This window comes from Equus asinus, chromosome 24 (assembly GCF_041296235.1).
Source record: "Equus asinus isolate D_3611 breed Donkey chromosome 24, EquAss-T2T_v2, whole genome shotgun sequence".
Classification (NCBI taxonomy): Eukaryota; Metazoa; Chordata; class Mammalia; order Perissodactyla; family Equidae; genus Equus; species Equus asinus.
The window spans coordinates 47,197,506-47,225,174 of record NC_091813.1 but is presented as its reverse complement, the minus strand read 5'-3'; the positions used below and the strand labels follow the sequence as shown (position 1 = coordinate 47,225,174).

Below are 27,669 nucleotides of genomic sequence, written 5' to 3'. Positions count from 1 at the left end.
TGTCTTTAACATTAATTTATCTTTAGTCATAATTTATATTTCAAATCCATGTGTGGATTGATCACTTAAGGGAGTAATTTTTAGGAAGAGTTTATTTTCAAGCCAAAATAATCTGCTGTGTGCTTTCTCTAATACTATGTTTTTTAAGTTTCTTTCCTTTTCAAAGTAAGGATACTGTTCTTGGTCTTTATCTTAGAAATTTAATTTTTTACAATATTTGGTATAAAAACTTTTAGATTACAGTTTCAACAGTGGCCAAAGAAGTTCTGTTTTCTCCTTCTAAAAGAAATCTTAATAAACTCATATTGAGGAAAGGGGAAGGGAAATTATAAATATATTTATGGTTTAATCTTAGTCCTATTTTTAAGACTTAATCTAGAATCTTCTCACCCTATAATGATTATCTTCTGATGGGAACCTAGGCTAGACTGTCAAATTATAGATAAAGTTGTAAAATTTTAATATGCTTTTTACACATCTTCAACAAAGTATTCCAAATTATTTTACAATAAAATGTTTTCTTATAAATTGTATAATTTTCCATTATATATGGAAAACGTAGATGGAACCAAATATCTGTGTATCACATAAATTATAAGATAATTTTAAAGTAAGAGTTCAATTTTAAGGTTTTCAAGTTTTACACTATTTTTAGGAGAACCTTTTAAAAGCTTCTAATGCCTGAAATACAATCATCTGAGAATAGCTAGGCATTCTTACTGTTTTAAATCAATAAGGCAGATTTGCCACCCTTTTAAAACCATTTTAATTTTTTGATGTAACGACATGATTGACTAACTTAACTTTTCCCTTAAGCACTTGGTTTTATAGGATCTTAAGCTCAGAAAATATATCTCCTGGATCTCTGCAGCTTCTCTGACATACACAAGATGTAATCCACAGCATCTTCCATTTAAATGACCCTTCATTTGGGCAATCAAATTGAACGGTAATCATTTTAGACTTATTAGGGACACAACATCTCTTATCCAAGCAAATTCCACAGAAAGTGGGTTTATAACTCCGAGTGCTTGAGCATCCAGAAAAGATGAATTTTTCAGCTTTGGAGAGCTGGAAGGTAGGTTGGCACGTTTTTCCTTTGGGGATCTGAAAAGACACATAACATTAAGAAGTCACTGTTTAAATTTGATTACAGTAGTTAAAAAAAGTGATACTATATACGTCATTTTATAACACACACAATTATTTCTAGGGCCTTAATAGTTGCTCTTTAGTGACTTCCAGCACTCCCCTTTCTACCTTTAAAATCCCCTCTGTCCTGCCTGTTCTTGCTCCCTCGTGTTATAGGACCCACTCCCAAATGTTCTTTGCTGTCTACCCTTCACTTAGTTCTACAATAAATGAAAATTTCTGTTTTGTTTAATATCAAGGGCTATGTCTTATTAAATGTTTATTTACTTAAGACAGCAAATTCCCTAACATAGCTCAGACAGTTTTGAGTAGAAGGATAGATTAAATAAATACCTTAATCCCTTTAAAACTGAGTTGTCAGCTTCCTAATATGATAGGGAATAACTTGGGGATGATGAGAAGGGTTTTGTAGCATTTCTAAAAGTTGCTCATGAGACTGTCATCTTGCTTAGTTCTAGGAGTAGGACTAGCTCTAGTTATACCAAGCAATCTTAGAATAAGTATTTTATCATAGTCGTCTGGCAAGTTTACTATCTAAGCACAGAGAATTTTGGAAATGGTGTGGTTCTCTCTCCGAGTAGGTGATATGTAACAAGATTAGAACTTCTCTGATGTTCATAATGTCTGTTTCTGTAATTATGATATAGCAACCAAAATCTTTTATCCATTGCTTTGTTTCCCCTACATAATATAGAAAAAGAAGTTAGAGTCTGAAAAGGACCTACTCTTAAAAAACATACATGGTGGGGGACCACAACAAATCAGGCTGACCAAGACCCACACTGTTAAGCTATCAGAGTATCTAGAATCTACAGCTTAATGTTACCTTCTGCTTGGTGAGAGTTTTCCCACGAAGTGCAGTTAGATTACTATCTGCTTTCCTCTGAGATAGTCTGACTTTAAGAGTTATAATGAGGTGATTTTATTTTTATAAGAACCAAGCACCATCCTTCCCTCTAAAACACACACACTTTTCAGGAGTCTCTTACTATTGAATCATGATGAAGTTAAATCTGATTAAACTTTACCTTTACTGTCTTTGATATATTAGTGTCACAAGGCTGAATATAACACAGTCTTTTCTCTTTTCTCATTTCACAGTTGGCATTTTCATTCGTTACCCTATTAGATATTCCCATCCCACATGTTCTGGAGCAAGGGGTCCACTTCGTTGCTTGCACAAGACATTTTCTTTTCCAAATAAGTGGGAGATTCCTATAAGCTAAAATAAAGAGGGAGAAGTATGTATGTGTGATATGAATATACGCACACATTCATGTAGAGAGAGAATTTTTAATTATTTTTAAGCTAATAGTTAAAAGATATGAACCTTTGTTTTTATATAATGCAAGTCCCTATAAAATAAGCTTATGGTCTAATCCATCATTCGCTCTTTTTCCCATTCCCCAAATTACCTTTCAATCAAGTGCTACAGTCCAGTTTCTTAGGAGGAATAAAAATACTATCTCTGAAAAACTGAGTAGATTAACCTATTTGCTTCTTTTTCTGCTTAGCCCATCCTCTGAGTATTAAGCTGAAGCTTATATCCTGATGGATATCTGCCTTTTCTCTGGTTCTTGCCTCATGCTTGACAATATTTCCAGGACGTTGAAATAGGCATTAGTAGGATTAGGGGATTTGAGATAGTAATCAGAACAATGTGGTCTTAATGTTAAATTGTATAATATGTTAAACTATAAAATATGAAAGTTATATTTGAGAATTAAACTATCAATGAGACCAGTTATTTTTCCTCCACTTGTTTTAATCTAGTCTTTTAGAAAATTCTCTACGTTACACTCACCTAAATAATTATTATATACTAAGTCATGGCGAATGTGTAACCCATTTTATGCATTCAGCTAAACTGTTACATTCTCTATGTTATCAGGCCCCTGGTATTCCCTCCATTGACTAGCCATTTCAAATCACCTATGAAAAGATGGAGGATGAATGGATGGATGGATCTATGAAGGGGTGTGTGAATGAGTGGATCCATGGAACCCCTCCACTGCCTGCTGCTTAGGAGAAATGGGAGGGGAAGAGGGTGAATAATGAGAATATAAAAAGGGCATAATAATTATAAAACATTATGATCCCAATAAAGTAATTGAAAAAAATAAAGAAGCCATAATAATTCTTCCATCTCTTTGTAAATCCATTGGGAGCTTCCTGTTCTGTTCGTGAATGAATCAGGTCCTTGGTTCATTTTAAGAAAACTCCATATTGGTTTATTGTCTCAAGGCATTTCTTTAAGGTTAAGTACATCCTAAAATGGATGCTTCAGGAATAAGGTGATTTGAGTCTGCAGTTGAACATAGCAAAATTGTGGCTACATTCCTTCAAAATGTCAATTTAAAACTCAAAAAGATCCCTACAAAAAAAAATGTCTTCTTGATAGGAAATATCAGTCACTTTGAAGTATGTGCAATCTTTGAATAAAATGACTTTGAAACTGTTTTCAGTGTTATTACAGTAGGATCTTGCAATTGCATACAGAACTGAGGAAGAGGAAGCAGAAACATGAAGATACCTGGAAGGTAGACAGCAGTTATAAGACCTCAAGGCAGGAAGCAGATTAAAAGCCTGGCACGCATCTGCAATAAATAAAGGTAGGTTAGATTATTGCATTACCAATAATCTCACTTAAAGTTAAGCCAAGAGCTGCAGTTCAGGAATTTGTTTAACGTTCATTACAAAGCGAGAAAACCAGAAGAGGTTTTTAAAAGTTTAGTACTTGGTGAGCAGTGAGAAAAGCATGGGGGCATTCTGTCATGGCATACTTCATACTGACCAAGCAAACCTAGTTCCAACTATAGACCACCCAGAATTAACTAAGTATATAAGTTACTGTCACAAATATATCTTAAAGTGTGTGTTTGTCATTGTGGTTGTCTTTAAAAGCCAATCTCCTGTTTGGGCCCTTAAATACAGTTTCAGAGTTAAGCAAAGGAGAGACGTTAGACTGAACATATACTTTGAAACATATCTGGGCCGATATCTCAAATGCCAGAGAGCAATTTGGGAGATTTTTCTCATTTTTTCAGCAAAGCACAAATCACTAACAATGACCATCTGACACCCTCTCCAACCAGGTTCCAAGTGAACCCTCTGAAACTGCTCTAACTTCACAAGTTAGACCAACTTGAACTTGATCCAGAGGGCCCTACTTGTGGAAAACTGCTGCTCTAAGGGAGTCTCTCCCACCAGGGAGTTTCAAGTATGTGTTCTAAGAAGAGCTGTATATTGAGTCACTTGGGCCTAAAGCAGAAAATCAGCTGTTGCTGTACAGTTTGATAAAAGAACAATTTGGCTTATAATTTTATACATCTTAGAGCATTACAGTCATGCGTCGCTTAATGATGGGGATACATTCTGAGACATGCATCCTTAGGAGATATCATTATTGTGCAAACACCATAGCATGTATTTACACAAACCTAGATGGTAGAGCCTACTGCACACCTAGGCTATGTGGTACTAATCATATGGGCCCACTGTTGTATACGCAGTCTGTCGTCGACCAAAACATCGTTATGCGGCGCATGACTGTAGTGTCATTGTGCTGTTAGTTGAATAACTATGTATGGTAAATGCAAATTTACCCCAACCTGTTAGATTTTTTTCAAATTAACTGACATAATTGGGGTCCCTAAGCATGTTCCTTTCATAGAGTTAGTTTTTACATATCTAAAACTCATTTCTCTGACTATAGTTGCTTTCATTAGACAGCCAGATAATATAAGTGAACTTAGGAGTTTTTAGCATATACAAATATTCTGTGTTTCCATGGCACCTTTCATTCACTAAGCTCTAAATTTCTTTTTTTTTTTTTAAGATTGGCACCTAGGCTAACAACTGTTGCCAATCTTCCCTTTTTGTTTTTTTCCTGCTTTATTTCCTAAACCCCCCCGGTACATAGTTGTATATCTTAGTTGCAGATCCTTCTAGTTGTGGGATGTGGGACACCACCTCAACGTGGCCTGACGAGCAGTGCCATGTCCGCGCCCAGGATCCGAAGCATGGGCCGCAGCAGCGGAGCACGCAAACTTAACCACTCGGCCATGGAGCCGGCCCCCTAAGCTCTAAATTTCATGTAAAAGGCCTTCTTGATTTCTGGATGAAAACAGAGATATGAATAAGAACCAGGCATCAACATTGCCCCTTTTGAGTCCTGGCTCATCTGTGCTTCATATGCTGGCATTTTTGCACTTAAATAAGACGCTAACTTAGAGCTGACCAGAATATGAGGCTCATGAATGTATTGATTCTAACAGTAAATGGCCATGTGTTCAAGATGAGTAATAAATAATCTCATTTCATGTTTCTGACTTAAATACACACCTGGGTAACCTAATTAAAAATGCGTGTGTGCGTTTATTTAGGGAGAGAGAGAGATTGGTCGTTGTTGAGCTTCATTTTCAGAGTAAATGAAAGGATAATTTTACATCAGCAGTTTTCTATTTTTAGAAATAATCTTTACAAATTCAAAACACGTCCTCAAATAGTTTTAATTAATAGGCTTCTATTTCCGGTTGTATCATATAGAAAAGTTGTGTTTGAAAATTTTTGAAACTGGATGGGTTCATACTTCTTACTCATAATAGAACAATACAAATAAAAGCTTTTCCAGGGAACACGTGAACAATATTGGGTCAAATTTCCTGAGAAGAGGTTGAGTGGTAATAAGCAAAGGTAGTAAGATTTTAGAAGAGTTTTCCTGACCTAGTAGAGTTTTTAAAAACTGCAATATTTTACTGAAAAATCTATAACATTATAAAGTGTCCTTTCAGGTACTCAGAATGTCCCTGCCTGAGGCAGACTGAGATGGCACAGCCAAACTGAATCTCACAGGGGCCACCAATCAATAAGTACTGACTGAGTACCTGTGGTACAGAAAAGGAATATGAGAGAAAACCACAAAAAGTCACTCATGAAAAACAGTTCTATTTAGGAGCACCTGGCATTGCTTTGTAGCTTGTTGAGGGCTGCTGTTGTAATGGTCCCAGGCCACACTTTGATTGATCAGACTTCTTTCCACCTTTAGCCCCAGAGCAGCGACTGTCAGCCAGCCTTGGTATGAACAGAGGAGTGCATCCGATGGCCCCACTCACACAGAGGCAGCTGAACAGGGGATTGGGCTGAAACACCTGGCCATTATGGTAATGAACACTGTTGAACTCGCATCCCACTGCTACGAGGTCTGAAGATAGAAAAGAGCAAAATCACCAAAGAAGCCCTAACTGATAGACTAGACCTCCAGTTATAAACCATAGAGGAAATAACTATCTCCTTTATGAAGTCAAGTTCTCATCTTCTTAGGGCCCATCTGGAACCTCCTTCACAGAACATCTGTAGAAGGGTGAAAATGAGACATTTTCATTATGTTGTAGGCTATCAGTCCCAAATGGTCACTTCTGGAATTAAGACCAAGCAAAGGTTAGGTTCTGGAGCAAAATTCCAATATGAGTATAGCAACGAGATAATGATTGTAAATCTGAAAGATGGGTTGATGGCTGGTGAGACTGAGGTTTCCTCAGATGCCCAACAACAGGCTAGGATGTATGGTCAGGAAGTCAGGATATGTGAATGACTGAAGTAATCATAATTTGTTTAACTACAGTACTGCATAGTAACTGTTAAGAGAATTGGAGGAAACTTTCACTTCCTCTGAGGGGCATTATTGACCTGGCTCAGCAGCTCTGGAAGTGTGGCCCATGGACCCCTTGGCAGTGCCTGAGGCCCTTTCATGGAATCTGTAAAGTCAAAACTCTTTCGGACTACTAAGATATAACTGGCTTTTTCACTGTGTTGATATTTGCACTGATGGTGCAAAAGCAATGGTGGCTAAAACTGCTGCTGGCACCTTAGCATGGATCAAACTGTACAGGTTAGTCATTGTGTTATTCCTTGCCATGCACTTGTACTTAAAAAAAAAAAAAGCTAGTTTTACTTAAGAACGTCCTTGATAACACAGTAAAAATTATTAATTTTATTAAATCTTAATCATCAAATACATGTCTTTTTAATATTCTATGTGACAAAATAGGAAGTATACATTGAACATTTCTGTGTACCAAAGCATAATAGTTATCTTGAGGAAAAGCACCTATGCTATTGTTTGAGTTTTGGGCCAAACTGGCCAATTTTTTAGTGGGAATTTCACATGAAGAAATGACTGGTAAACCATGGTTATGCAGACTCGAGTTTTAGGCAGACATTTTCTCAAAAATGAACAAAGTGAGCCTGTCACTTTAAGGAAAACAACTGACAGTATTTGTTGCCAATGAGAGAATTCCAGCTTTCAAGCAAAAATTAGAATTTTAGAAAACTGTGTCTACCACTGAGGTCTTTATAGCTACCCAATATGTAGACTTTTGTGATGAGATTGGTATTAATTAATGTGATTTTTTTAAATATTGTATAATTCAGTGTATCAACATTTGAAACATCTGTATAACCCGTTTTTCCAAACTGATGTTTTCCAAATAACTAATGCATGGTATTACAAAATCACGCGTGAGTAAAAGACACATTCCAGATGGGTCTTGGATAGACTAATGTATTTTGATGTCACAGAGTTGGACAAGTTCATTGATGTGGTTTCAGATTCCATGATGCAGCCATTTTTAGGAAACTATCACTTCTCAAGTTTGAATATAATATCAAAAAAGAATATTCACAATTATCTGAAAAGCCTCTAAAAATATTTCGTCCTCTTCCAACTATGTATCTGTGTGAGGTTGGATTTCCTTCATATATGTCAACCAGAACAACATGTCGCGTCGATTGAAACAGAAGCAGATGTGAGAATCTTGCATCTCTGTTAAGCCAGACAGCAGAGAGATCTGCAGGAATGTAAAACATTTCCACTCTTCTCACTAAACTTTCCTTTGTTTTAGAAAATGAGACTTTTTCATAAAATACATTATTCCTATTAATTTGCAATGGGTTTGCTGTTATTTTCAAATGAATTAGCAAATATTTTAAATTTTCCAATCCACTAAATACCATAGAGATAACCCACATAAACAAAAGGTCTTTAGTGTCCTCACTGATTTCTAAGACTAAAGGGAACATTGGGCCAAAAAGTTTAAAAAACTGTTGTTCTAGATCAGGAATCAACAAATTTTCACAAAGAGCCAAACAGTAAATATCTTAGCCTTTACAGGCCATAGTACATAGGATGGTCTCTGTGGAAACTACTAGACTCTGCCACTGCAGAGCAGCCAGAGACTGTACGTAACTGAATGGGCATGCTGGTGTGCCAACAAAACACTATTTACAGAAACAGGCTGTGGGCCAGATTTGGTCCCTGGGCCATAGTTTGTGACCCCAGTTATAGATTATCCCCACCCCCATCCTCATGGCTATGCTCTGTTAAAATATTCATCACATTGTATGTGAAATTACTTGTGGAAAGATCTGTGTGACACAATAAACTGACTCTGTGAAAGGAGGGTCTGTGTCTTTTCTTCCCCTGTTGTGTCCTCAGTCCGAGTGCCTGGCTCAGTAAATGATGTTCACTAAATGTTTGTTAGGTTAACGGACTAACTGACCCAGCATTGTTTGGGAGAAAGGAGTGTCCTGAATGCGAGAGTCTGAAAAGGCCATGTTTTCCCTATAGAATTTTCATAAAAAAACAGCTAACACTTTTGAGGGTCTACTCATACCAGATGCTGTGCTGGGTGTGTTGGGTTTTATCTCATTATTTCATTTTATCTTCCTAACAACTGTAAGAATGGAAGTACGTAGGACATAATTGAGGCACAGAGAGATTAAACAACTTGATCAAGGTCACTCAGCAGATGGAGCCAAGGATTTGAACCCAGAGCCTACATTCTTAACCAGTATAATATTGTGCTGACAGGGGCATCAGGCTATCAGACTTGAATGGCTTGACACATTCAGTCTGACTCTAAAGATGTGCTCTCATTCCGTGTTCACAAACTTCTGGTCATTTGCCTTCCCATTTGAAGGCTCTTCCACAGAGTAACTAAACTGCTCAGCTGACAAGAGTATTTCTCTTCTGTTAGAGACTATCTTTGTTTTTTTTTTTGAGGAACATTACCCCTGACCTAACATCTGCCACCAATCCTCTTTTTCTGCTGAGGAAGACTGGCCCTGAGCTAACATCCATGCCCATCTTCCTCTACTTCATATGTGGGATGCCTACCACAGCCTGGCTTGACAAGTAGTGTATAGGTCCACACCCAGCATCCAAACTAGTGAACCCCAGGCCTCCGAAGCGGAGTGCACGAACTTAACCGCTACACCACCAGGCCAGCCAGGAGGCTTTATTTTTTATCCTAAATAAATTGACATCCTGAATTACTGTCAAGGTGTTGTAGATTTAGATGGTCTCAATCAGCCTCCAGAGCTTAGACCCATAGAGCTAGGGGTCAGGCTGTGATTTGGGGTGCCCCCGCCATCTTTTTTACTAACCTGCTTCAGCAAAAAGTACAGTAACTTGACGGCTAGTTGGGAAGGCTGAGATGAAAGGCATCTGTCTGAATACGAGATATACATCGTCACCTTTTAAGCAAGATTATTTTTTCATTACAGAAAAGGCTGAATTCAGATTGCTTTTGACAGTATTAACAAAAACTGTCATTTTGTGGCACTTTAAGAAGTTAGACTGTCTACATAATTTGTCCTATCATTAACAATTAACTGAGAAGAACTGCAAGGTTGCTTCAACGCAGTAAAAATAGAGGTTTCTGAATGTGTGTAAACATCTGCTAATTTCACACAGGGTCCAACATGATGGAGCCAGTCCCACGGGTGTGTGAAAACTAAACCCATCTTATATGTAGCCAAACTAAGCTGGTAATTCCAAATTAACAGTTGCAGAAAAAAATCCTATCTAGATTCCACCTTTTCCAGCAGGTTCAGAAGAAGACACTTACATGCACACACTCCAGTCTCGTACCTAGGCCTGTCTGCTGAGTAGTCACAGTACAGCCCTTTGTGAGGGTCGCAGAGGTCAGCTTCATTGCAGATGTCCCCTGGTTGCTTGGCACAGATTTTACAGCATCCACAGCCATCCCTCACGAAGCTCACTCCAGGAGGGCACCTGGGCTCCTGATGAGGGCATTTACAGGGCCAATGACAAAACTGTTTCCGCTGATGCACTTCTGAGACTTCTCCAGGCCTTCCTTCAGGCGTGCCCTGTGCCCTGCAGAACTTCATTTGATAATAAAGGTGATGTTAGAAATGATTCCTCAAACTAATTTCAGAAACTTTATGGAAATAGAAGATTCCCCCAAATTGGCAGAATATGGTGTGGTAAATTGTAATAATATATCTATCAGCATTTGACATAATCACTCTCTCCTTCAACTTTTCTTCACTCGGTAGCCAAGACATCACTCTCTTACTCCTCCTTTCTCATGGATTACTCCTTCTCAGTCTCCTTTGCTGGTTGCATCTCATCCTCCTCATCGCTAAACATTGGCACCCCCTGGGGTTAAAACCTCTAAAGTATCTTCTCTCACTATATTTCTTATCTCCCACCCAGACCTCTCTTCTGAGCTCAGACTCAAACTGCCTACTTAACGGATCTCCCCGTAGAGATTCGATAGGCATAGCTAATTTCACATGACCAACAATAAACTCCCAATTTCCCCTTCCAATCTACTCTTCCATAGACATCCCTATTTGAGCAAATGCCAATTCCATTTTTCCAGAATATCTTGGGGTGAGGTCATTCTTGACTCCTCTCACATTTTGTATCCAATCCTGTCAGTAAATCCTAATGGTTATATCTTTAAATTATACCCATTCTGATCATTTCTTAATACCCCCACTGCTACCACAGTGATTCAAGCCACCATTATTTTTCACTTAGATGATTATAATTGTCTTCTAAAGGTTCTCCTTGCTTCCCCCTTTGTCCTCTATATTCTTCACTTGGTATCCAGGAGGGTTCTTTTAAAAGAAAAGGCAAAAATAAGTGAAACTACATCAAACTGAAAAGCTTCTACACAGCAAAGGAAATAATCAACAAAATGAAAAGGCAACCTATGTAATGGGAGAAAATATTTGCAAACTATATGTCTGATAAGGGGTTAATATCTAAAATTTATCAGGAACTCATACAACTCAATGGCACATACACACACAAGAAAACCATTAAAAGAGGGGCAAAGGACTTGGATATACATTCCTCCAAAGAAAACATACAAATGGCCAACAGGAACATGAAAAGATGCTCAGCATCGCTAATCATCAGGGGAATGCAAATCAAAACCACAATGGATGGCACCTCACACCTGTTTATTTAAAAAAAAAAACAAAAGATAACAAGTGTTTGCCAGGATGTGAAGAAAAGAGAACCCCGGTGCACTGTTGGTGGGAATGTAAATTGGTACAGCGACTATGGAAAACAGTACGGAAGATCCTCAAAAAACTAAAAATAGAACTACCACATGATCCAGTAATCCCACTTCTGGGTATTTATCCAAAGGAATTGAAATCAGGATCCGGAAGAGATCCCTGCACTCTCATGTCCATGCAGCATTATTCACAGTAGCCAAAATATGGAGACAACCTAAATCGCCGTCGATGGAGAAAGAAACTGTGGTAGACAGACAATGCAACATTATTCAGCGATAAAAAGAAAGAAATTCTGCCATTCGCAACAACATGGATGGACCTCGAGGACATCATGCTACGTGAAATAAGCCCCACACCCAAAGACAGATAGTATATGATCTCACTTATATGTGGAATCTAAAATAGTCAAACTCATAGAAGCAGAGAGCTGAATGGTGGTTGCCAGGGACTGAGGGGTGGGGAAAATGGGGAGGTGATAGTGAAAAAGTATGAAGTTTGGGTTCTTCAAGATAAGTAAGTTCTGGAGACACACACAGCCTAGTACCTATAGCTAACAATCCTGTATTGTGTACTTAAAATTTGCTAAGAGAATAGATCTTATGTTAAATGTTCCTACCACACCAAAAAATACATAAATAAATAATAATAAAAAAGGGGCAGGAGGAAACTTTGGGAGGTGATGGATATGTTTATGGCCTTGATGGTGGTGATGGTTTCACGGGTATATACTTAATCCCGAACTCATCGAACTGTATACATCAAATATGTACATCTTTTTGTATGTCAATCATACCTCAGTCCATGTCACTCCTTGCTCATAAGGGGTGGCTTCCTCCTAGCCTCCCATTTCAACGTAACATCCAAACTACCCTCCAAGGCCCTGCAACATCTGTCCCCACTCCCACACACCCCCTGGCTTGCTTCACCCCAGCCTCCACACTGGCCTCCTTGGTCTTTGAAGACTCCAGGTATGCTCTTCCCCTGGGTATCTTTGTGGCTCACCCTGACTTTCTCTAGATCTGTGCTCAAGTTTATCGATGAGGTCCTTCTTGACCACCCTTTATAAAACAGCATCCTGCCCCAGCTCTTTCCCCACAGACCTTCTTTCCACCTACCTTATTACCTATATATTTTACTCGTTTATTGTTGCAGTCACACATCAAGAATGTGAGCTTCTTGAGAGCAAGCTCTTTGCCTAATGTCTGTCTTGTTGTCTATAGTAAATATTTATTGAGTGAAAGAACATGGTACTTCCTAGGTGTCAAGTACCTTACACAATTATACCATTTAGCCTTCAAAAGAACAGTATGGAGTAGTAGTTATCCCCATGTGATAGGTACAATAATGGCCCCCTCAAAGACGTCCATGTCCTCATCCCCACAACCTAACATGTTACCATACATAGCAAAGGGGATTTTGCAGATGTAATTAAAGATGTTGAGATGAGATTATCCTGGATTATTCAGGTGAGTCCACTGTAATCACAAGCATCCTTATACAGGAAAGAGAGAGGCAGGACCGTAGAGATGTGATGATGGAAACAGAGGTAGGAGAGATGCCACTGCTGAAAGGGGGTTACAAGCCAAGGAATGCAAGCAGCCTTTAGAAGCTAGAAAAGGCAAAGAAGAGATTCTCCCCTGGACCCTCCAGAAGGAACACAGCCCTGTCCACACTTGATTTTAACCCTGTAAGACCCATTTTCAGGCTACAGATGTCCAGAACTGTAAGATAATAAATTTGTGTTGCTTTAAGCCACTAAGTTTGTGGTAATTTGTTAGAGTAGCGATAGGAACATATACACCCCTTTTTATTAATGAGGATGCTGAGGCTCACATTATTTAACTTGTCCTAGGTCACACAGCAAGTAAGCGTTTTAAACCAGAGTCCAGAGTCAGAGCTCTCAACCCTTACCCTCTTTCCTTCCCTAGTCCAGGTCTTGCCACAACCAGCTTTGGTATTGAACAAATCGCTGAATCTCTGCATCTGTTTCTCCTCACCAGCCTAGACCTCGCCCCATAAGCTTACAACTCATTAATTTCTACAGGGTCTATCCATTCTGATGTCCCACAAGCACCTCATTTTCTCCCTCATCCGACAAACTGCTCCCCAGCTAGTAGTTCCCATTTCAGTGAATGGTGGCACCATGCACTGAGTTCCCCAAGCCAGGAAGCTGGAAATCAACCTCACCTGCTCCCTCCCCTTCATCCCTCACACCTGAAAGTCGCTGACACAGCAAAGTCCAAGCTCCTAAGCACAGCATTCAGGGCCCTCCTCTTCTCTTGCATTTTTTACATTCCTTAGGTTCTAGCAAGTTAAAATTTCTGCAGTCCCTGCCTATCTGACGCTGCTCCTCCTGCCTGTAAGATTCTCCACCTGACCCCAGCCCTTTACCTAGTTATCCTTCAGGGCTCTGTTTAAGTATCACCTTTTCCAGAAAACTTTCTATAACCTCCCCTGCCTCCCTTTCACACGTCTTTGTGCTGAGATTATGTGTGTAAGCGCCTGTCTTCTCCACTCGCCATAAGGCTACCCAGCCTCAGGGGCTTGTGGTTCATTTGCTGGTGCACTACTGGTACCCAGCCGGGTGCCTGGCAAGTAATTACGTAATTAACTCTCTGTTTTCATTTGATGGAACTGAAGGCAGCTGGACTGATCCAGAGAGCGAAACCTCGTTTCAACTCAAAAACTCTGCATTTAAAAGTATCAGTTTGAGAGCCAGCCCGGTGGTGCGGCAGTTAAGTGCACACGTTCCGCTTCGGCGGCCCAGGGTTTGCCGGTTCAGATCCCAGGTGCGGACATGGCACTGCTTGGCATGCCATGCTGTGGTAGGCGTCCCACATATAAAGTAAAGGAAGATGGGCACGGATGTTAGCTCAGGGCCGGTCTTCCTCAGCAAAAAGAGGAGGATTGGCAGCAGTTAGCTCAGGGCTGATCTTCCTCAAAAAGAAAAAAAAGTATCAGTTTGAAATTCCACCATTAAACCCCGAGCCTTTTTTCTTATCACTATTAAAACATGTGTTCCCTGGAGTAAGACTTTCAGCTCCTATTCAAGTTGAATATACAATGTGAGAATCAACGCTGAGGATACAGTGCTGGGCTCCTGCAGAAGGAGGGGAAAAGGAAATACAAAAGTGAAGAAGGGAGTAGAAATAGCGAGGCTAGAAATAGTGACTGTTTACTTCTTAATTTTGCACAGGTTCAGCCGAGGTTACCAGGGAGTCCTTCCCAGGTTCAGCGGCCTCTCAGCCGGGCTCATGTTCATGGGGTCTCTTGCTCCTCCCCTTGTCCCACCTCCCTAAGGCATGTGACTCTTTCTTAATCCCTCCACTCCCTTGACTTTCACGACACCAGGCCCTCCCAGTTCCAGCCCAACCTCTCAACATACCTCTGCAGGCTCCTTTATCCCGAATTTGACTTAGAGGAAGGCTTCGTGGTGTTTCATGACCTTAACGTATTGCTTTTCTCACTCTGTGCGCTGTCTCTTGGCAATCTCATCCACTCCCTTGCCTTCAATTTCTGCCGGAGGCAGCTTCGAAACTGAATTTCCAGCCAGGACTTCTCCACTGAACTCTAGACCCATATAGCTGACTGCCTACTGGACATCTCCACTCGAATGTCCTCCAGGAAGAACTCATGTGCAACAGTCATCCTTTCCCCCGCCAGACACCTTCTCCAAAAGTTGCAGTTAGGAAGCTAGGAATCATCTGGGTCATCCTCTTCCTCACCTCCCATCGCCGTTCAGTGACTAATCCTGCTTATTGTCATCATATCCGTAGAATTTGTCCCTCTTCCCCATTTTCACTGCTGCTAACTAGTTACCATTGCAATAAGTTCCTAACTGGTCTTCTTCCCTCAAGAGTGACTTAAACAAATCTACCAGATTGCTGCTAGAGGGATCTCTTTAAAAAAATCCATATCTGCTTGTATTACTCCTCTCCTTAAAGCCCATCACGACTGTCTCCAGTCTAAGTACAAACTTCTGAGCATGCTATCTAAAGCCCCCTCTGCAGCGGTTCGTGCCGACCTCCCCAGCCTTAGCTCCCGATGCACTCTCTTCCTATGCCTTGCAGTTTTCTAGACTCACCATGTCGATTTTCTCCTCAATGTTTTTTCTCATATTGCTCCCTCTGATGAAATGCCCACTCCCCAAACTGCCCACCTGGGGACACCTGTTTATCTTTCCAGTCTTGAAGTACCTCTATATCATCTCTGAGGCCAATTTGGTTTTCAATAGTGAAAACCAAGGATAAAGAGAAAATCTTGAAAGCAGCCTGAGAAAAGGAAAGCATTACATGCAGGAGAATAACAATGAGATCTGACTTCCCTCCAAAAGGAGACAAAGATGTTTTTTAGTCAGAGAATGGATAAACAAATTGTGGTACATCCTGAGAATGAAATATCATTCAGCACGAAAAAGAAATGAGCTATCAAGCCATTAAAAGATGTGCGTGTTACTAAGTGAAAGAAGCCAATCTGAAAAGCCTACATACTGTGTGATTCCAATCATACGACATTCTGGAAAGGGCAAAACTGTGGGATCAGTAGTTGCCAGGGGTTGTGGGGAAAGGTAAATAGGTGGAGCACAGAGAATTTTTAGGGCAGTGAAAACACTCTGTATGATACTAAAATGGTGGGTAGATGTCATAGTACATTTATCCAAACCCATAGGATATACAACAAGAGTGAACCATAACATAAACTATGGACTCTCGGTGACAATGACGTGTCAATGTAGGTTCATCAATTGTAACAAACGTACCATTCTGGTGGAGGATGTTGATAATGGGGGAGGCTACACATGTATGGAGGCAGGGGATATATGGGAAATCTCTATACCTTCCTCTCAGTTTTGCCGTGCACCTAAAACTGCTAGAAAAAAATTGACTTTTTTTAAAAAAAAAACATAAAGGAAAAAGGAGGAGGAGGAAGAGAAGGAAGAGAAGAACAAGATGCCCAGAGACAATGCTGAAAGAAAAAAAAAATTGTCAACCTAGAATTCTATCACCAGTGAAACTATCTTTCAAAAATGAAGGTGAAATAAAAGACATTTCCAGATAAGCAAAAACTGAGAGAAATTGTTGCTAGCAGACCTGCCTCACAAGAAATACTAAAGGAAGATCTTCAGTTTGAAGGGAAATTACAATGGATAGTAATTCAGAAATAGAGGAAGAAATGAAGAGTCCTGGAAATGGCAAATATATGGGTAAATATAAAGAATTATTTTGTTTTCCCTTTTCTTCAGACATAATTTTGATTGGTTTCAAAAGCAAAATCTGAAAACAACAAAAGACTCATCAGAATGGTGCAATACAAAGAATGAGGGTTGTCACAACAGATCTGAGCTTTAGTATAGTTCTGTGATCTTAGATAACTTTCTATCATTTATTCCATCTTTGAGCCTCAGTCCCCCTCTGTAAAATGGGATTAATAATATCCACCTTGCAAGGTTATTTTGAGGATTAAGATAATGACTAAAGAGGGGCCAGCCCAGTGGCATAGCGGTTAACTTCACATGCTCCACTTTGGTGGCCCGAGGTTTGCCAGTTCGGATCCCGGGCACAGACATGGCACCACTTGTCAAGCCATGCTGTGGCAGGTGTCCCACATATAAAGTAGAGGAAGATGAGCATGGATGTTAGCTCAGGGCCAGTCTTTCTGAGCAAAAAAAGGAGGATTGGCAGCAGATGTTAGCTCAGGGCTAATCTTCCCCTCCCACATACCTCCCCCCCCAAAAAAAGATAATGACTAAAGTGCCAGCATAGTGCTTGGCTTATAGCCCATGTTCAATAAATGCTAGGTATTATCAGACCCTTTCAAAATTCATAACAGCACAGTTAAGCAAAATAATACTTTCTCGTTGATCTATTCATAACACCTTTTTGTGTTTGTTTTTGTTTTTTATTTTGGACACATCTCTCTACATTGGGATATTTGCCATTTAGGAATATGTTGTAGCTTTCAATCCCCTGTAATGTCATTATACACTGACAAGCCTTTTCACAGGAACAGTGGAATAGGAGATAGGCAGCCCCATCTCACTTCACGTTTACTGGGGAAGTGTACCCCTCCTCATAACATCAACAATGAAGTGTACCCCAGATGTTCTTGTTACGATCCTTTTAAATCTCTTCCTACGTAACAATTTTCAATCCTTCGTTTTCTAAGATATATCTACTACTTACCACCCCAATCAACTATTAACTCACAGACACGTCCATGTTTTCTCAATCATCAGGTTTCAAAAGCTCTGTTCTCTGTGCAAGCAATAACCTCCCCATGTAAATAAATCCATAAGTCAGTCACCCTGTTTTAATCTTCTCATTAAAAAATACCAAGGTAATGAATTAATCATATTAAATTAAACCCTTTGGTCTGTTGCTTGAAATATTTCAAAGTTTCCATGGACTGATTCCCTTTCATAAAAAGGGAGAAACACATGGGTCGAGAAAAGACAAAGTCATAGACTGTTTCAAAAATATAAATGTTTGTCCCGAAGTGCTCCTTTCAAACAAGGACAAGCTTAGCCGAAAAAAGTTGTCAAAATCACTTTTTCCAGTGGCTCTTTGCACATTTTGTACCCGACTCCGGAAAGTTGAGCCCCAGCCTGGAGCCCACATGAAGGGGCACCATTCACTGGGCCAGGCCAGGCAGAGCTGCGGCTCCCCAAATACGCGCTGTGTGTTATACGCCAATAAAAAATATACGTATTATTAAAGTTTGGGAGCTGTTCAAACACATCGAAAATAGGATTAAGTGCCATTACCTGAAAAGGGGAAATGTTTTCCACTTCCTTCATGAAGCTAATAAACTAAAACAGAACTTTATTTGCAGAGGAAAATGGCTCCTGTATTTCCACAAGGAATTTATCCCTCCTCTTGCCCCATCTTCTTCCTTTTTTACTTTGGACCTGAAGAAACGAGAACTGCTGTAGTCTCCTGAAGGGAAGGAGTAAGGCGGGAGGTCTTACCTGTGACAGGGCAGCGAGGAGAAGCGTGGGAAGGAGGAGCCCCGGCATGTTCCCCAGGACGGTGCGCACCCCGGGGACGGGAGGCGGGCGCGCTGGTGGCCTCGCACAAAGCTGCCCTCTGTCTCCTCGGCAGAAGAACCCCCACGCCTCCTCGTCCCGCGCCTTCACTGGGGCGCACACTCCCAGCCTCTGCTTTCGCTTTCAGGGATCTGTGAATCCCCTGTTTACTTTCCTGCGACTCCTCTCCTGTTTACCTTCGCGGTGGCGCGGAGTGCGTCATGAGGGTGTGAGCGCTCCCCTTTCCTCCCGGGCTGAGAAGGCAGATCAAGTGGCGACTTTTCTTTGAGTAACTCTTCTACCTGTTCCGAGAAAGATCAGAGCCTACCCTTGGGCAAAATGGGAAGTTCGCTGCGTCTGCCGTCCTCACCTCTCCTCTGGGTTTGCCCTGCACCCCTCTCTGTGCTGCTTTGCTCCCCGCTGGCCTGGGGCACGGAGGACCGACCTGGTCTCTGCCCACAGCGCCCTAGTCTCCCAACTCTCCCTTCACATCACAGCAGGTTCCCAAAGGCCTTCCCTGGGTCCCCAGCCTCTGATTCTCTCTCTGACATCCCTGTACGGAGCCCTGCACTGACCGCCATCACAGCACACTTCTCACGCCAGGTGGATTATGATTGGAAACACTGTAGATGGCACACGGGGGGACACCTACAACTCCTGGCCTGAGAGAAGCCCGTTTCTGTGGCCTCAGTCCCATGACGGAGGAGAGTAAAGTTAACCTCAATGTTTTGGGGCTAAGATAAAGCAATTACGCTAAGGGCAATCCTTTATTTAACGAATTAAGATTTTTTTAAAGAAAATTTATTACAAGTTCGTACCCCTTCTCCTTCTAATTCTCACCTCCCTGATGGGCGTGGCCCCCAGCCCAACTCCTCCTGTGTCCTGCTGCGTGTGACCTTCGCTTTTCTCACTTTCTCGACCTTGGTCTCTGTGCATGTATCTCCACATGCATCTTGTGATGGGGCTCTGTCTTCTTGTGGGTCTGGTGTCTGGTCCACCTGCCTGACCCCATCCTAGGGCCTGTTTCTATTCCTGTAGACCCGCCATTACCTAGCCTACCTTTTCCGATTCCCTTACCTCCCCGAGCTCACTGCTCACCTTGTCTCTCTTCAAGGCAGTCCCAGCTGTGTAAAGACAGTGAGCAAAGGTCACTCAGGCCCAAGTCAAAATTCTGGGGGAAAACCGGGCTGTCCACCAACAACAGGGAATCTGGGGTCCTTGGAGATCCCATAACACATGCAAACAACTCTACAAAGCTCACTAAGGAGTCGGTTAAACCATAATCATATACACAAACAACAAGGAATACTCAGTGTAGTTATGGTGTCAACTCCTATTGTGGCCCAATCTGATCTATTTCTTTTATCTTTCTGGTTCAACACCGTTTGGTCTTCGGGTTCCCAGCCTCAGTGATTCATGCATCACCCTGGCCATGAGAATGGATCATTTCTCATTTCCTCACTGGTCCATCAAAAGCAGAAGAGTCTCAGCCCAGGACTAGAGCATTCGTCAACTACACCCCTCCCGCCCCAGCTCTCCCTGTTCTGAATGGGATGCTGCACATATATCTGTCGAGGGTTTGAACTTAAGGAGATTCATGTCCTCCCATTTGCTCTCTGTGAAATGCTGGCGGCAGCAGCCATTTTTCTGGAAATGGCTTCTGTCCCTTTGCAATCTCTCTGCCACGGGGCAGGGGAGATATCACACCATTCTTGCTTCTTGGTAGGAAAAGAATATCAATAGTTGAGGGGCTGGCCCCGTAGCCGAGTGGTTGAGTTCGTGCGCTCCGCTGGGGGCGGCCCAGTGTTTCGTTGGTTCGAGTCCTGGGCGCGGACATGGCACTGCTCGTCGGACCACGCTGGGGCAGCGTCCCGCATGCCACAGCTGGAGGAACCCACAGCGAAGAATACACAACTATGTACCGGGGGGGCTTTGGGGAGAAAAAGGAAAAAATAAAATCTTTAAAAAAAAAAAAAAAAAAAGAATATCAATAGTTGAGAACTAACTTGCAGAACCTCCCCCAGTGTTCAGAACTGCTGGGCTCCGGGTTCCTCGCTGTTGCACATGTTTGGACATCTCCAGCCATGGGTGTGCTTGCATTTCACTATTTCCAGCCTGCTTCCAATGGACTGAGTGAATGTGGTATTTTTAGAGACTGGGGCAGCCATCTTTGACTTTAGACCATAAAAGCTCTCACGACATATATCCTGTTGTAAGCACTTTCCTCTATTATCTCATCTAACAAAATGCCAATCTGTCGAGGAGCTCATTTCACAAGCGTTCAGCTTGTGAGGTGCATTCAAAGAGCACTGAGCGTAACTAATGTTGGCATCCTGTTCCATGATTTACAAGGACATTTCACATGTATTACCTTTTTTAATTTCATAGTTCAGTGAGGGAGACAAAAGCAGTATTACCATCCTCATCTAACAGATTAAAAGTTGAAGTGAAGTGATTCTACTTGGCCAATAAAACACACTTAATCCCTGCCCTCCAGAGCTATACGGTCTACTGAGAGAGAAGGCACTGAACAAACACACAAAATATTTATAATTAAAAATTGAGTAAAGGCTGATAATAAAGAACAAGAAAGGCCAAGAGAGAATGACAGGTAGGAGCTAGGTTAGATTAGGGGCAGAGAGGACATCTGTGAGGAAGTGACACTTAGAGAGTTGAGAGATGAAGCCAGCTGAAGGATGGTGCAGGACTCCTGGTCCAGTGCCCCTTCCACTGGCAAAGTGCACACCTCCGATGGTGACAAGCTCCATCTGCAAAGAGCACAGCCCACTGCCCACAGATTCCTGAAATTGTTCTATCGTCAGGATCATCATCACGGCTAGACTGTTCCCTTCTCCTCGGAGGATCGGCCATCCAGGCAAGCAGAGATCAGAACCCACACCCTCTGTTAGGGTGCCCAGCACGGGATGAGCCTTCCTTTCCTCATCCCCTCTTCTTTTCCTCTCTTCCTGGTTGGGGACAGGGAGCTAGTCTTAGCCCTGAGAAAAGAGACAGACGTCGTTGGTGTAGTGATGCTGAAAGTGTGCTGAGGGAGGGTCGGTATTTGCATCAGCGAAACTAGAGGTGTAATAATAACAGCAAACAATCAGTGAGTGCTCAAGGCGCCCCATCGTTGTGCTGAGTGCTGCATACGGATTAACTCATTCTATGCTCCCAGCAACCCTGCCAGATAGGGACTGTTATACCATCTTCAGTTTACTTGTGAGGAGACTGAGGCAAGGCCACGTGGATCCCAGCATTTACTCCCCATGCGCTGCTGCCCCTCTGCATGGCCTACAAATTACCTAACAATCTCAGCAGGAAGATTTACGGAGATATTAATTTGCATTGAGTTCTCGACATTTTTCTCTCTCCTGATCCTCTCTCCAATCTCAAGGAGTTAGGGAAGCCTTTTCTATTTCTCTCCGTCCATCCTCCAAAACGATAATGGAAGGTGCTAGAATGTTTCATCTTGTGTTTTAGGGAAGCTCGATCTCCCTGAAGAGGAGGTGCTGGGAGAGAGGGGAGTGAATTTGAGGCAGCCGAGAGGAGGAGGAAGCTCGTACGCCAGTGGGCTGGGTGAGGATTGGACACTGAGGCCTTCTCTGTGGCAGCAGCCCAGAGAGCACAAAGCCCAGAGGGACCCAGGGCTCCATGGTGCTCCCAGGGGACAGACCCCATGCCAGGATCTACATCAGCAAGTTCTAGAAACTCTGTGTGCCTGTAAAGCCTTTAGTGCCCCTGCAGAAGTGGACCATCAGGGTGAGGGCAGAAGGCTTGGAAAGTGAAGACCAGAGGCCTTGCCTCTTTTCTAGGCCCCCCGGCTGGGCCTCCTGGGTCGTTGTTCAACCTCCGATGGTGGTGGCGGCAGTGGTGGCGGTGGGGTTGGTGGTGGTGGTATTGGGAGGAACGCACCAGTGATAGGTCAGAATAAAATGATCTCCAGATGGAAATGGGGGAGGGCGGTTCAGAGCCAGGTTTAATTTTAGTTTTAACTTTAATTAAAATTTAATTAATTAATTAAATTTCATTAATTAAAATTTTTCTTTTAATTGAAGAAGACATGGATATTTCCTACACTAGTGGATTTGTGGAGTCATGTTCATACTTGTTAGAAATACCATAAGTCTCACAAAATCGCCATTCTCCCGGAGTGTGTCCTCTCCCCTGACAATTCACAGCCTCAGAACCAAAACCAATGCTGGGACCCTCTGCCCCATGTCCTCTGGCTCTCTGTCCACTCCCAGCGAGGCCTGTGACTAGATCTCTAATAATTCAGGATTCTTCCAGCTGGGTTGCTGCTGCAGGCCCAGCAGTGCTGAAGGACATTCACATGGCAGGTGCTCGATAAACACTTGTTTATCACCCTCTACCAAAGCTAAGCATGTCTATAATTTTGCATCCATTTATCCGCTGCATCCTTTTGTGGCTGCTTTCTGTTACTAATGATTGCACTTCTCACTTACCTTTGCCTGTATGCACAATATACCTTTTGTTAAACGCATCCCAATTATTTTACAAAGCTCTGGCTTCAAGATCCCACCATGAGTTCTGTGATCCATGCATGAGGGACTGATGTGTTCTCTCTTCTTCCTCCATCAGCCTCCTCAGGCCGAGTTCACCAACACCTGTGCTCTCTCTGAGGGGCTGCCAATGCCCCCACCTCAGAGCGAGGGCCGGAGGAGCTGCCAGGCTCTGTTGGCCTCTCATCCAGCTTTGAGTGGACCAGGTCCAAGAACGAACAGCCCCTGACAGCCGAAAAACACCAGACCTGCCATCTGCGTGGGCCTTGCAGCAGAGTCTCCTTGAGAAGAAGCAGGTGCCCTCATTCCCGGGGCATCAAAAAGTCAGGCTGCGGCCCAAGGAAAACAAAGCCAAATACCTCAGAGGGATCTAATGCACTTTGTCACTTGGCCCTGTCAGTGTGGTTTGCAGGCAGAGCCCTGTGTGAGAGGGAGGGCTGAGTTAATCAGATGCAGGCACTGAGGGTGACCCCGTGAGAAGTAGGAGGGGAGCGAAGAGGGAGACGAGGTATTTTCTGTATTTCCAAATGTAGGTGGAGCTCATCTTCCAAGGAAGGAAAAGCATGCGTAATATGGCATGTCATTTCTGATCTTAAAAATGATTGCATGTGTGAATCATAATCTAATTAGACAGGCAGGCCCCTTGGCAGAGTGACAGGCATGCTGGACTTGGAGCCAGAAGACCCCAGTTCACATCCAAGCTCTGCTACTTACAAGCTTGCTGACCTTGGACGTTCTCCTCCAGGTGTCCCCACCTCCAAGCTTCTTAAGCCCTCTCTAATCCATGCTCAACACCGCTGCCAGGTTTATCTTCCTTAAACGCAAATTTGACCATGTCACTCTCCTACTCAAAACCTTTCTTTCACTTCCCCTTGCACACGGGATAAAATCCAGCTCCTGGGTAGCACAGTAGAAGGCCGTCTGTGATGCAGCAAGCTCCCCCTGTGCCTCTCCCCTCCCCACCCCTGCGCTCCAGCAGCACAGAACTGCTGTGCTGTGAGTTCCCACCACCTCTTGCCTTTGCTTATACTGTTCTACCCAGAGAACGCTGCCCCCTGTTCCCTGGTCTGGCGAACCATTCTCATAAGAGACTTTCCCCTGAGAAGCCTCCCTAACCAGCACCCCAGAGCAAAGTTCCTCAAGCTCTTTGTGCACCATCACTGGCTCTTGTAAAACCTGTACTGCAATCATCTGCTGCCATGGAGGGCTGCCAGATTTAGCTAATAAAAACAATGATAATAATCATGATAAGATGCCCAGTTAAATTTCTTAGCATATATGGGACATACTTGTACTAAAAAGTTACTTATTAACCTGAAACTCAAATTTAACTGGGCATACGTGTACATGGATTTTCCCTACTGGACTGAGTCAGGAGAAAGTGGAGACTGATGCACCTTACGGGTATAGACTTGGTACCTGCAAAATGACTGGCAGGTGCTTGATCACCTTTGTTTACTTTACATGATTGGCACGTGGAGTTTCTAGCCTTGAAATTATTCACCCTACAGGCAAATGAATAAACTCTACACTCATTTTTTCTTTGCCTTTTAAAATCAGATCTACTTTTGAAGGCTGAGCGTTGCCCCATGCACATCTAGATGGCAGTTTCTGCCTCTCCAGATCCAACCTGCAATGAACACTGACGGACTCTAGATGGCGCAATGGGCTAACGTACCCGCCTTCCCGCTCCCGGGGCGGGCGCGGTTGGGAAAGGCGCAGCTCTGCCGCAGAGCCCTGCATTATTGATGCTGACGCTGCCGCAGAGGTGGGAGGAGCCCGCCGCCATCTCGCCGTCTCCTGCAGCATCGGGAACGTCCCTGCAAGATGCTTTTCCCTCCCTGCAGAAAGTCCTTTGATGTGGGAGGAGAGAGCTCTCTGTTGCACGCATTATTTTTTCATTCATAGGAAGATTGGAGCTTTCCATAGAATAATTTTTATTTCACCTCGTCATTGTGAATAGAGGCACCAAAGAATAGCCGCTGTACTGTTTGAAAGCCACTGCCTTTAAAATCAATATCTATTTTAAAATATTACAGAGGCAGTTAAATATTAAAAATATTAAAAGGCAATAAAATCCTGTGAGGGTAGGGTGAAGGTGTTCATTACCCAATTATAAAACATTCTTATATAAATAGATGAAAATACTTCGGATGTGAAATAATTTCGTTATATTGGTGTGTAACCACGGCTACGCTTTCAGCCAGCATTGTAACCAGAAGTCTGCACATTCTAACTGAAAATAGATGCTCTGAAACTCAACCGTGGGTGGGGTCTCCATGTGATTCATTGGTGGCAACCCTCCCTCATGACCGGTAGAGGGCGATCATCCATTCAGACAAAAAGGGGAATCACACACAGATGATATACGTACAGCAAATATTTTATACACAAAACAGGGAACTTAAAATGCATATTTATTCACCAATCCTATTTGGCCAACGCCTTTTCTTTGAGTATGGATTTGCTGATTAGAGTGCTGTATTGTCCCCTTTCTTTGCAAACCACACACATAATGCATGTCTGTCCTCTATGTTGTCTCACTGGGTTTCCTTAGTGAAATGAGACTTGTAAGACAATGCAAAGCATCTTGACTCAAGAATCCTTCTAGATGCTGTACTGATAACCATCAAATACAATGCAACAATGCTTTTTTAACTGACTTTCCTTCAGAGTCTTTTCAAAGCATTAAGGCTAATTTTCATTGGTAACACTTCCGTCTTTCTTTGTGTATTCCTGCATCACTGGTTTTAATAATATTTGGTCAAGTTGTGTAATTATCGGAATACAATCAAATGGAATGAACAGGTTAGGAAAGAAGCAAACAACACACTGCGGGCCTGCTAAACAGGAGCCTCCCGCCGTACCAGCTGCCCTCAGTGGGCCGTGGCATCGGTCAGTGTCTTAGCTGGGGCTGCTGTAACAGAATCCTATAAACTGGGCCGCTTATAAGCAACAGAAATTTATTTCTCACACTTTTGGAGGCTGGAAGTCCCAGGTCGGTGTGCCAGGATGGTTGAGCGCTGGTGAGGGCGCCCTCCCTGTTTCATCGACAGCCATCTTCTCGCTGTACTCTCACATGATGGAAAGAGGGCAAGGGAGCTCTCTGCAATCCCTTTTATAAGAGCACTAATCCCATTTGTGAAAGCTCACTCCTATGACTTAATTACCTCCCAAAGGTCTCACTTCCTAATACCATCACGTTGCCGGTTAGCATTTCAATGGATGAATTTTGAGGGGACACAAACCTTCGGTCCGTTACAGTCAGCATGTTTCACAAAGGAAATGGAGAGTTCGATAATCTGGCCAAACAGTTACATGGAGGTCAATTAAGAAAGCTTCTACTTAAATTAGGAAAAGTAATAATCATTTTTCAAAAGACCAATAAAAAATATATACTAATCTACCACTTAGCCAAATCCACACATAATGCAATTGAATAAATTGCTAGATCACGTGCTCTGCTAACTTGAGACCCAGCAGAACAAATAGCTCACTCTCACCCGCAACGGGGCTGCCACCTGATGAGGCTCGTCCACAAAGGACTCCCCAAAGTGAGTCTCATGTCAGCATTTCAGTGTGGAAAACAACTCTTCAGTCCTAGATGCTGGCAGCTGGAATGCCATCTGTGTCCTGTGCCAGTCACACAGACTCTGCCCTTACCAGCCCCTCAGATTTTATGTGCAAACTTAGTATATCCAACTGCAGCAAGCAAGAATTTTAGTTCTGAAACTCAGGTGCACAAAAATGTATATATTTTTAGAATCTCTTAAATCAAGTTAAATGTGACACCAAGTCCCCCTTCCACTGAGCTGATAGGCGATTGAGTCATACTCATTATTGGGCACCTGCTCCATCCTGATTTGTGTCAGGGTTCCAGGTTCCTGTAGCCCACAGGCCACATTGTCCCAGCCCCCATGGTTCCTTCAGGTCTGAAGACTGCTATTTCTGCACCAATCTTGGGGCATGAGCATCGTTGGTGAGCTGGAAGATCCTGCATCTGGAGTCTGATCTCTCTGGGTAGGATCACCCCTAGGGACGTCTTGCCATCTCCCCAGCACACAGCCAGGGAATGGCGAGCAGCTCCCTCTCTCACAAGATCCCTGACCAGTCTCGGTGGGGAATCGCTCAGTCATTACACAGCTGCCTCCAGACATGCCTCTTCCCCCCACTCCTCACTCAAGGGTAGAATTTACTGTGAACAGTGGCAGCCGTAAACCCTTTGAGACAGCGCATGACCCCCCTGAGAACCAAGGGTGGTAGAAACAGAGCTTGTGGCTTGGCACTGCATGGAAATAAGTTCTGTTCTAATGGGGACAAAGTAACATTAAAGATTCAAAGCCACCTTGATCAAGAATATTCTGTGTTTTCTGGACAGTTATAAAAAGAGGACGGAGAGAAACTTCCCCACCACGGAGAACACGGGGCCTCGGTTGTTGGGTTCCTGCGGCGTCTCCACATCCAAACATTTCATTTTGTTGCCCAGCACTTCCAGCTCCTAGACTCCTTCAGTCGCATCTCTAATTAAGCAAGGGCATTAAATTTTCAGTCTCAGCAATAAATGTCCCTCCAGCCCAAGAAATTTCTATTACAGTTATACACCTTTTCTACTATCGAAAAGAGATAACTCAAGTT

At 42.7% G+C, this 27,669-nt stretch overlaps 1 protein-coding gene across 3 annotated transcripts; it reads right to left on the bottom strand.

Moving 5' to 3' along the window:
- Positions 1 to 123: 123 nt before the first annotated feature.
- On the bottom strand, positions 124 to 18,818 carry CCN6 (cellular communication network factor 6). Of its 3 annotated transcripts, XM_070496604.1 has the most exons (6): positions 18,458 to 18,725; positions 10,062 to 10,338; positions 6,113 to 6,355; positions 3,686 to 3,749; positions 2,181 to 2,374; positions 124 to 1,107 (listed from the first exon to the last, which is right to left on the bottom strand). In XM_070496604.1, exons 1-5 carry the CDS (start codon positions 18,503 to 18,505, stop codon positions 2,368 to 2,370), a joined length of 639 nt encoding a protein of 212 aa, XP_070352705.1. In that variant the 5' UTR covers positions 18,506 to 18,725; the 3' UTR covers positions 124 to 1,107; positions 2,181 to 2,367. The 3 variants fall into 3 exon arrangements, with proteins under 3 accessions (XP_070352705.1, XP_014721649.1, XP_044613180.1); XM_014866163.3 differs by lacking the exon at positions 3,686 to 3,749 and having other exon boundaries at positions 18,458 to 18,818; XM_044757245.2 differs by lacking the exons at positions 124 to 1,107; positions 2,181 to 2,374 and having other exon boundaries at positions 3,360 to 3,749; positions 18,458 to 18,638.
- Between the last annotated feature and the right edge of the window lie 8,851 nt (positions 18,819 to 27,669).